Below are 10,672 nucleotides of genomic sequence, written 5' to 3' on the forward strand. Positions count from 1 at the left end.
GGAGAGGAAGGGACAGGCAGAGAGAGGAGGGGGCAGGCAGGGAGAGGAGGGGACAGGCAGGGAGAGGAGGGGACAGGCAGAGAGAGGAGGGGACAGGCAGAGAGAGGAGGGGACAGGCAGAGAGAGGAGGGGGCAGGCAGAGAGAGGAGGGGGCAGGCAGAGAGAGGAGGGGGCAGGCAGAGAGAGGAGGGGACAGGCAGAGAGAGGAGGGGACAGGCAGAGAGAGGAGGGGAAAGGCAGAGACAGGAGGGGACAGGCAGAGAGAGGAGGGGACAGGCAGAGAGAGGAGGGGACAGGCAGAGAGAGGAGGGGACAGGCAGAGAGAGGAGGGGGCAGGCAGAGAGAGGAGGGGACAGGCAGAGAGAGGAGGGGACAGGCAGAGAGAGGAGGGGACAGGCAGAGAGAGGAGGGGACAGGCAGGGAGAGGAGGGGACAGGCAGAGAGAGGAGGGGACAGGCAGGGAGAGGAGGGACAGGCAGAGAGAGGAGGGGACAGGCAGAGAGAGGAGGGGACAGGCAGAGAGAGGAGGGGACAGGCAGAGAGAGGAGGGACAGGCAGAGAGAGGAGGGGACAGGCAGAGAGAGGAGGGGACAGGCAGAGAGAGGAGGGGACAGGCAGAGAGAGGAGGAGACAGGCAGAGAGAGGAGTGATATGGAGAGGGACTGGAGCAAGTTGTGATGTTGTAATCGAAACGGATCCCAACACAGAGGCGACAGAGAAGACACAAGACTACAACTCTCTCCGGAAGTGCCTGCGGGAATACTTCCCTTCCCGCCGCTGCTTTGCCTTTGGGTGTCCGGCCGCGAGAAGGAAACTCAAGCGCCTCCAGGAACTGTCCGACGCCGAGGTGGACGAGGATTTTGTGGAAGAGTTTGGGAGATTCTCGGAGTACGTTTACACCGAGGGGAAGGTGAAGAGAGTCCTGGGCGGACACCACGTCACTGGAACGAGTGAGTTCATCAACTCCAGGGGCACAGGATCCATCGGGATTGTGTACAGTGGGAGTGAACGGGAAGGGGGATTGGGATTGTGTACAGTGGGAGTGAACGGGAAGGGGATTGGGATTGTGTACAGTGGGAGTGAACGGGAAGGGGGATTGGGATTGTGTACAGTGGGAGTGAACGGGAAGGGGATTGGGATTGTGTACAGTGGGAGTGAACGGGAAGGGGATTGGGATTGTGTACAGTGGGAGTGAACGGGAAGGGGATTGGGATTGTGTACAGGGGGAGTGAACGGGAAGGGGTTTGGGATTGGGATTGTGTACAGTGGGAGTGAACGGGAAGGGGATTGGGATTGTGTACAGTGGGAGTGAACGGGAAGGGGTTTGGGATTGGGATTGTGTACAGTGGGAGTGAACGGGAAGGGGATTGGGATTGTGTACAGTGGGAGTGAACGGGAAGGGGATTGGGATTGTGTACAGTGGGAGTGAACGGGAAGGGGATTGGGATTGTGTACAGTGGGAGTGAACGGGAAGGGGATTGGGATTGTGTACAGTGGGAGTGAACGGGAAGGGGATTGGGATTGTGTACAGTGGGAGTGAACGGGAAGGGGATCGGGATTGCGTACAGTGGGAGTGAACGGGAAGGGGATCGGGATTGTGTACAGTGGGAGTGAACGGGAAGGGGGATTGGGATTGTGTACAGTGGGAGTGAACGGGAAGGGGATCGGGATTGTGTACAGTGGGAGTGAACGGGAAGGGGATCGGGATTGTGTACAGTGGGAGTGAACGGGAAGGGCGTTGGGATTGTGTACAGTGGGAGTGAACGGGAAGGGGATTGGGATTGTGTACAGTGGGAGTGAACGGGAAGGGGATCGGGATTGTGTACAGTGGGAGTGAACGGGAAGGGGATTGGGATTGTGCACAGTGGGAGTGAACGGGAAGGGGATCGGGATTGTGTACAGTGGGAGTGAACGGGAAGGGGATTGGGATTGTGCACAGTGGGAGTGAACGGGAAGGGGATCGGGATTGTGTACAGTGGAGTGAACGGGAAGGGGGTCGGGATTGTGTACAGTGGGAGTGAACGGGAAGGGGGTTGGGATTGTGTACAGTGGGAGTGAACGGGAAGGGGATTGGGATTGTGTACAGTGGGAGTGAACGGGAAGGGGGTCGGGATTGTGTACAGTGGGAGTGAACGGGAAGGGGATCGGGATTGTGTACAGTGGGAGTGAACGGGAAGGGGGTCGGGATTGTGTACAGTGGGAGTGAACGGGAAGGGCGTTGGGATTGTGTACAGTGGGAGTGAACGGGAAGGGGATTGGGATTGTGTACAGTGGGAGTGAACGGGAAGGGGATCGGGATTGTGTACAGTGGGAGTGAACGGGAAGGGGATTGGGATTGTGCACAGTGGGAGTGAACGGGAAGGGGATCGGGATTGTGTACAGTGGGAGTGAACGGGAAGGGGATTGGGATTGTGTAGAGTGGGAGTGAATGGGAATGGGATCGGGATTGTGTACAGTGGGAGTGAACGGGAAGGGGATTGGGATTGTGTACAGTGGGAGTGAACGGGAAGGGGATTGGGATTGTGTACAGTGGGAGTGAACGGGAAGGGGGATTGGGATTGTGTACAGTGGGAGTGAACGGGAGGGGGATTGGGATTGTGTACAGTGGGAGTGAATGGGAATGGGATTGGGATCACTGATGGGTGTCTCTCTGGCTGCAGTGTTGTGTGGATTACTGGAGGGCTATGTCCGTGACTTTGTGAGGAAGGATATTCCGTGTGTGGAGAGCAGTGTCGCCCGGATGGCAGAATTGGAAAACGAGACAGCGGTTTCCAAAGCTTTGGAACGCTACGACGATTTGGCCGCGGCACAGTCTGCCGAACCGTCCCAAAATCTTGTCAGTCTCGCTCGTTTGTACCAGCACAATCACAAGGAAGCTCTTCAAACCTTCATGAGACATTCTCTGATGGACAAATCGGGCAAACATCTCGGGAAACTCGAGGTAATATCGCGATGGACAACTCGAGATGGGTCACGGGGCGGATATAGATAACCTGCTGAGAGAGAGAGAGGGGACTGAGAGACACCAGTCAGTGTACAGATATCTCCCTGAGAGAGAGAGGGGACTGAGAGACACCAGTCAGTGTACAGATATCTCCCTGAGAGAGAGAGGGGACTGAGAGACACCAGTCAGTGTACAGATATCTCCCTGAGAGAGAGAGGGGACTGAGAGACACCAGTCAGTGTACAGATATCTCCCTGAGAGAGAGAGGGGACTGAGAGACACCAGTCAGTGTACAGATATCTCCCTGAGAGAGAGAGAGGGGACTGAGAGACACCAGTCAGTGTACAGACATCTCCCTGAGAGAGAGAGAGAGGGGACTGAGAGACACCAGTCAGTGTACAGATATCTCCCTGAGAGAGAGAGAGGGGACTGAGAGACACCAGTCAGTGTACAGATATCTCCCTGAGAGAGAGAGAGAGGGGACTGAGAGACACCAGTCAGTGTACAGATATCTCCCTGAGAGAGAGAGGGGGGACTGAGAGACAACAGTCAGTGTACAGATATCCCCCTGAGAGAGAGAGAGGGGACTGAGAGTCACCAGTCAGTGTACAGATATCTCCCTGAGAGAGAGAGAGGGGACTGAGAGTCAGCAGTCAGTGTACAGATATCTCCCTGAGAGAGAGAGAGGACTGAGAGACACCAGTCAGTGTACAGATATCTCCCTGAGAGAGAGAGAGAGAGGGGACTGAGAGACACCAGTCAGTGTACAGATATCTCCCTGAGAGAGAGAGAGAGGGGACTGAGAGACACCAGTCAGTGTACAGATATCTCCCTGAGAGAGAGGGGACTGAGAGACACCAGTCAGTGTACAGATATCTCCCTGAGAGAGAGAGGGGACTGAGAGACACCAGTCAGTGTACAGATATCTCCCTGAGAGAGAGAGAGGGGACTGAGAGACACCAGTCAGTGTACAGATATCTCCCTGAGAGAGAGAGAGAGGGGACTGAGAGACACCAGTCAGTGTACAGATATCTCCCTGAGAGAGAGAGAGGGGACTGAGAGACACCAGTCAGTGTACAGATATCTCCCTGAGAGAGAGAGAGAGGGGACTGAGAGACACCAGTCAGTGTACAGATATCTCCCTGAGAGAGAGAGGGGGGACTGAGAGACAACAGTCAGTGTACAGATATCCCCCTGAGAGAGAGAGAGGGGACTGAGAGTCACCAGTCAGTGTACAGATATCTCCCTGAGAGAGAGAGAGGGGACTGAGAGTCAGCAGTCAGTGTACAGATATCTCCCTGAGAGAGAGAGAGGACTGAGAGACACCAGTCAGTGTACAGATATCTCCCTGAGAGAGAGAGAGAGAGAGGACTGAGAGACACCAGTCAGTGTACAGATATCTCCCTGAGAGAGAGAGGACTGAGAGACACCAGTCACTGTACAGATATCTCCCTGAGAGAGAGAGAGAGGACTGAGAGACACCAGTCAGTGTACAGATATCTCCCTGAGAGAGAGAGGACTGAGAGACACCAGTCAGTGTACAGATATCTCCCTGAGAGAGAGAGAGAGGACTGAGAGACACCAGTCAGTGTACAAATATCTCCCTGAGAGAGAGAGAGAGGGGACTGAGAGACACCAGTCAGTGTACAGATATCTCCCAGAGAGAGAGAGAGAGGGGACTGAGAGACACCAGTCAGTGTACAGATATCTCCCTGAGAGAGAGAGGGGACTGAGAGACACCAGTCAGTGTACAGATATCTCCCTGAGAGAGAGAGAGGGGACTGAGAGACACCAGTCAGTGTACAGATATCTCCCTGAGACAGAGAGAGTGAGGGGGGACTGAAAGACACCAGTCAGTGTACAGATATCTCCCTGTGAGAGAGAGAGAGAGAGGGGACTGAGAGACACCAGTCAGTGTACAGATATCTCCCTGAGAGAGAGGGGACTGAGAGACACCAGTCAGTGTACAGATATCTCCCTGAGAGAGAGAGAGAGAGGACTGAGAGACACCAGTCAGTGTACAGATATCTCCCTGAGAGAGAGAGGACTGAGAGACACCAGTCAGTGTACAGATATCTCCCTGAGAGAGAGAGAGAGGACTGAGAGACACCAGTCAGTGTACAGATATCTCCCTGAGAGAGAGAGGACTGAGAGACACCAGTCAGTGTACAGATATCTCCCTGAGAGAGAGAGAGAGGACTGAGAGACACCAGTCAGTGTACAAATATCTCCCTGAGAGAGAGAGAGAGGGGACTGAGAGACACCAGTCAGTGTACAGATATCTCCCAGAGAGAGAGAGAGAGGGGACTGAGAGACACCAGTCAGTGTACAGATATCTCCCTGAGAGAGAGAGGGGACTGAGAGACACCAGTCAGTGTACAGATATCTCCCTGAGAGAGAGGGGACTGAGAGACACCAGTCAGTGTACAGATGTCTCCCTGAGAGAGAGAGAGAGGGGACTGAGAGACACCAGTCAGTGTACAGATATCTCCCTGAGAGAGAGAAAGAGGGGACTGAGAGACACCAGTCAGTGTACAGATATCTCCCTGAGAGAGAGAGAGGGGACTGAGAGACACCAGTCAGTGTACAGATATCTCCCTGAGAGAGAGGGGACTGAGAGACACCAGTCAGTGTACAGATATCTCCCTGAGAGAGAGAGAGAGGACTGAGAGACACCAGTCAGTGTACAGATATCTCCCTGAGAGAGAGGGGACTGAGAGACACCAGTCAGTGTACAGATATCTCCCTGAGAGAGAGAGAGAGGGGACTGAGAGACACCAGTCAGTGTACAGATATCTCCCTGAGAGTGAGAGAGAGGGGACTGAGAGACACCAGTCTGTGTACAGATATCTCCCTGAGAGTGAGAGAGAGAGGACTGAGAGACACCAGTCAGTGTACAGATATCTCCCTGAGAGAGAGAGAGAGGGGACTGAGAGACACCAGTCAGTGTACAGATATCTCCCTGAGAGAGAGAGGGGACTGAGAGACACCAGTCAGTGTACAGATATCTCCCTGAGAGAGAGAGAGGGGACTGAGAGACACCAGTCAGTGTACAGATATCTCCCTGAGAGAGAGAGAGAGGGGACTGAGAGACACCAGTCAGTGTACAGATATCTCCCTGAGAGAGAGAGAGAGGGGACTGAGAGACACCAGTCAGTGTACAGATATCTCCCTGAGAGAGAGAGAGGGGACTGAGAGACACCAGTCAGTGTACAGATATCTCCCTGAGAGAGAGAGAGAAGGGACTGAGAGACACCAGTCAGTGTACAGATATTTCCCTGAGAGAGAGAGGGGACTGAGAGACACCAGTCAGTGTACAGATATCTCCCTGAGAGAGAGAGTGAGGACTGAGAGACACCAGTCTGTGTACAGATATCTCCCTGAGAGAGAGAGAGGGGACTGAGAGACACCAGTCAGTGTACAGATATCTCCCTGAGAGAGAGGGGACTGAGAGACACCAGTCTGTGTACAGGTTTTTCTGCTGTGTCTTTTCCCAGGCTGCGCTGGACTCACGCTATCGAGAGCAAGTTTCCAAGATGGAAAGCGACTCGGAAAGACGATGCAAGGCCTTAATTTCGGAAACCATGGGATCACTTCAGGAGAAGTTAAGTTCTCAGCATTATATGAAAGTCGGGGGTCATGCGGAATTCCAACAGGATCTAAAGATGTGCATCAAAGAATACAACGCCAGGAGTGTTGGAGAATTTAACGTAGGTGCTCCAGTTCCCTGTTTCTCTCCCGGGTCAGTTATTTACACCTGCTTATCATTAATACGCAGAGCTGCAACCCCCAAGAGGACCACCTCGCCTCGCTGTTAAAAGTGTTTGGGAAGGTGTAAACTCTCGTTGAGAATGGTTCAGTGGGTAGCTAACAGAAATATCCGACCCTCACTTTGCAATGAACACTTTCATGATTTATTTATTTCACGATCCGGGAAATTTAACTGAACAGCTGACACATTAAATTAAATCAGATTCTGCTGGAATGCTGTTCAAATAAATACAAGGAACACATTAAATTAAATAAGATTCTGCTGGAATGCTGTTCAAATAAATACAAGGAACACATTAAATTAAATAAGATTCTGCTGGAGTGCTGTTGAAAAAAATACAAGTAACACATTAAATTAAGTAAGATTCTGCTGGAATGCTGTTCAAATAAATACAAGGAACAGATTGAATAAAATAAGATTCTGCTGGAATGATGTTCAAATAAATACAAGGAACAGATTGAATAAAATAAGATTCTGCTGGAATGCTGTTCAAATAAATACAAGGAACACATTAAATTAAATAAGATTCTGCTGGAATGCTGTTCAAATAAATACAAGGAACACATTAAATTAAATAAGATTCTGCTGGAATGCTGTTCAAATAAATACAAGGAACAGATTGAATAAAATAAGATTCTGCTGGAATGCTGTTCAAATAAATACAAGGAACACATTAAATTAAATAAGATTCTGCTGGAATGCTGTTCAAATAAATACAAGGAACACACCGAATATAGTAAGATTCTGCTGGAGTGCTGTTCTGATGAATACAAGTAACACATTAAGTAAAATAAGATCCTGCTGGATTGCTGTTCTAATAAATACAAGGAACATTCATTAACAAATGAGGGTAATAATAGAATTTAGTGAATTCCAAAACAAAACTAAAGCTTTCAGAACTTTCTGGAGTTTCTCAGGAAATTTCCCTGTCAAGTTTTTTTTTGATTTGGTACCTATTGCTGGTTAGATGTGACCTTCTCTTCAGACATACGTAAAGCTGGCAGGCTTAAGAGCTGAGAACTCTCAACTATTGGCCACTGGCATTTGCTGCCCCCCCCCGCCCCGACTTTCGAGGTTTGAGAGATGGCAGTTACAAAAAAAAACTCCTGGTTTTTCCCTTTGTACCCTCGCTTTTATATTTTTGATGACCAATCAATTTTCCAAAGATAACGTTGGTGTAATTTTGCCAGTGTCATCAAATGGGGGGTGAGAAAGATATGGAGGCTTTGGAGAATGTGTTACTTGCATTTGTTAGGACAACATTCCAGCAGAATCTTATTATATTCAGTGTGTTCCTTGTATTTATTTGAACAGCATTCCAGCAGGATCTTATTTTGTTCAGTGTTCCTTGTATTTATTCGAACAGCATTCCAGCGGAGTCTTATTTTATTCGCTGTGTTCCTTGTATTTATTTGAAAAGCATTCCAGCGGAGTCTTATATTAATTCAGTGTGTTCCTTGTATTATTCGAACAGCATTCCAGCAGAATCTTATTTTATTCGATGTGTTCCTTGTATTTATTTGAACAGCATTCCAGCAGGATCTTATTTTATTCTGGATGTTCTTTGTATTTATCTGAACAGCATTCCAGCAGGATCTTATTTTATTCAGTGTGTCCCTTGTATTTATTTGAACAGCATTCCAGCAGAATCTTATTTTATTCAATGTGTTCCTTGTATTTATTTGAACAGCATTCCAGCAGGATCTTATTTTATTCAATGTGTTCCTTGTATTTATTTGAACAGCATTCCAGCAGGATCTTATTTTATTCAATGTGTTCCTTGTATTTATTTGAACAGCATTCCAGCAGAATCTTATTTCATTCGGTGTGTTACTTGTATTTATTTGAACAGCGTTCCAGCAGAATCTTATTATATTCAATGTGTTCCTTGTATTTATTTGAACAGCATTCCAGCAGAATCTTATTTTATTCAGTGTGTCCCTTGTATTTATTTGAACAGCATTCCAGCAGGATCTTATTTTATTCAGTGTGTTCCTTGTATTTATTTGAACAGCATTCCAGCAGAATCTTATTTCATTCGGTGTGTTACTTGTATTTATTTGAACAGCGTTCCAGCAAAATCTTATTATATTCAATGTGTTCCTTGTATTTATTTGAACAGCATTCCAGCAGAATCTTATTTTATTCAGTGTGTCCCTTGTATTTATTTGAACAGCATTCCAGCAGGATCTTATTTTATTCAATGTGTTCCTTGTATTTATTTGAACAGCATTCCAGCAGAATCTTATTTTATTCAATGTGTTCCTTGTATTTATTTGAACAGCATTCCAGCAGGATCTTATTTCATTCGGTGTGTTCCTTGTATTTATTTGAAAAGCATTCCAGCGGAGTCTCATATTAATTCAGTGTGTTCCTTGTATTTATTTGAACAGCATTCCAACAGGATCTTGTTTTATTCGGTGTGTTACTTGTATTTATTTGAACAGCATTCCAGAAGACACGTATTTTATTCGGAAGCTTAACGGGGAATGGGGAATAGAGGGATAGGGTCCTGTCTCTGCAATTTCAACAAGTCGTCACTGAATCTTTTCTCCCTGACAGCCTGGTCAAGTCCTTTCCTCATTCCTGGAATCGTTGCAACTGCAATCTCAGTCCCTGCAGACCATGGAAAGCTTTGCCAGTGCGAAGGAAACCCAGTTAGCTGGTGAGCAAATTATTGTGGACACCGGTAATGTGTTAGGGGTGGGCGATGTACACTGTTCCCCCATCAAACACTCCCAGGACAGGTACAGCACGGGGTTAGATACAGAGTAAAGCTCCCTCTACACTGTCCCCCATCAAACACTCCCAGGACAGGTACAGCACGGGGTTAGATACAGAGTAAAGCTCCCTCTACACTGTCCCCCCATCAAACATTCCCAGGACAGGTACAGCACGGGGTTAGATACAGAGTAAAGCTCCCTCTACACTGTCCCCATCAAACACTCCCAGGACAGGTACAGCACGGGGTTAGATACAGAGTAAAGCTCCCTCTACACTGTCCCCCCATCAAACACTCCCAGGACAGGTACAGCACGGGGTTAGATACAGAGTAAAGCTCCCTCTACACTATCACCATCATAGGGAGGTACAACATGGGAGGAATAAGCGCTATTTAAATGCACAGTGCCGCGGAGGTTGATGTGTGTTGTGTTTGTGTTGGACTTGCTGCTCCAGAGTTGACGGAGAGGATTACTGAACTCAGGAATGAGTTCCGAGCCAAGGAGTTGGAGAGAGACGCCGCAGAGCAGGCCCGCCGTAAAGAGTTGTTCACTCAGTTGGAGGCCAAGTTTGAGATGGAGAAGGCACTGAGAATGAGGGAACAGGAAGAGGCCATCAGACACAGGGAGGTGGAGGTGGCCAGGTACCGCGAGGAGGGCCACGTGCAAGATAGCTCGAGGCTGGAGGCGGCCCGGATGAATTTGAGCACAGAGTACATGAGGATCAAGAATCTCTCGTTCTGGCAGTACGTCATCCTGACTTTCCTGATCTGGGTCTTCCTGGTGAAGAAATGACTCACTCTCAAGGCCGCCCCCTGCCTCAAATCCTGGAATTCAACCCGCAAATCTTTTATTCATTGGCGGGGGGACAGGGGCAATGCTGGACACAGCATTTATTGACCATCTCCCTCCCCTTCCAGGGACTGTCTCCATTCCCATCCTAGTCATGTATTTTTGTCCCCTTAGATGTCACTATCTTCCGCTACCTCCCCTCCCTCCCCCCACACCAAGCTCCCTCTGTATAAAAAAACTCACCTCGCATATCTTTCGCCCACGTGCCTTCGGCCTCTGTCCCCGTGCCCTTGACCGTTTTTTTACCCACGCCCCTCGTCGTCTCGTACGCCACGATCAGGCCATCCAAAGCAAGTTTCTCCAGCCTCCTCGTAGCTTCCAGGCGACATCCTTTCCTCTCCCCACTCCAAGGCCTCCACATCCTTCTGGGAGTGAGCGGCGAAC

At 49.1% G+C, this 10,672-nt stretch overlaps 1 protein-coding gene across 1 annotated transcript; it reads left to right on the forward strand.

Annotated features, from left to right (window-relative positions):
* The first annotated feature begins 2,667 nt into the window (after window positions 1–2,667).
* Window positions 2,668–10,231, forward strand: LOC145339023 (guanylate-binding protein 7-like). Its single transcript, XM_080183449.1, has 4 exons — window positions 2,668–2,941; window positions 6,442–6,654; window positions 9,279–9,381; window positions 9,894–10,231. The coding sequence occupies exons 1-4, from the start codon at window positions 2,741–2,743 to the stop codon at window positions 10,229–10,231; spliced, it is 855 nt and encodes a 284-aa protein (XP_080039575.1). The 5' UTR covers window positions 2,668–2,740.
* Window positions 10,232–10,672: the final 441 nt, after the last annotated feature.

This window comes from Carcharhinus amblyrhynchos, unplaced genomic scaffold (genome assembly GCF_965287045.1).
Source record: "Carcharhinus amblyrhynchos unplaced genomic scaffold, sCarAmb.v2.hapA chromosome_289, whole genome shotgun sequence".
Classification (NCBI taxonomy): Eukaryota; Metazoa; Chordata; class Chondrichthyes; order Carcharhiniformes; family Carcharhinidae; genus Carcharhinus; species Carcharhinus amblyrhynchos.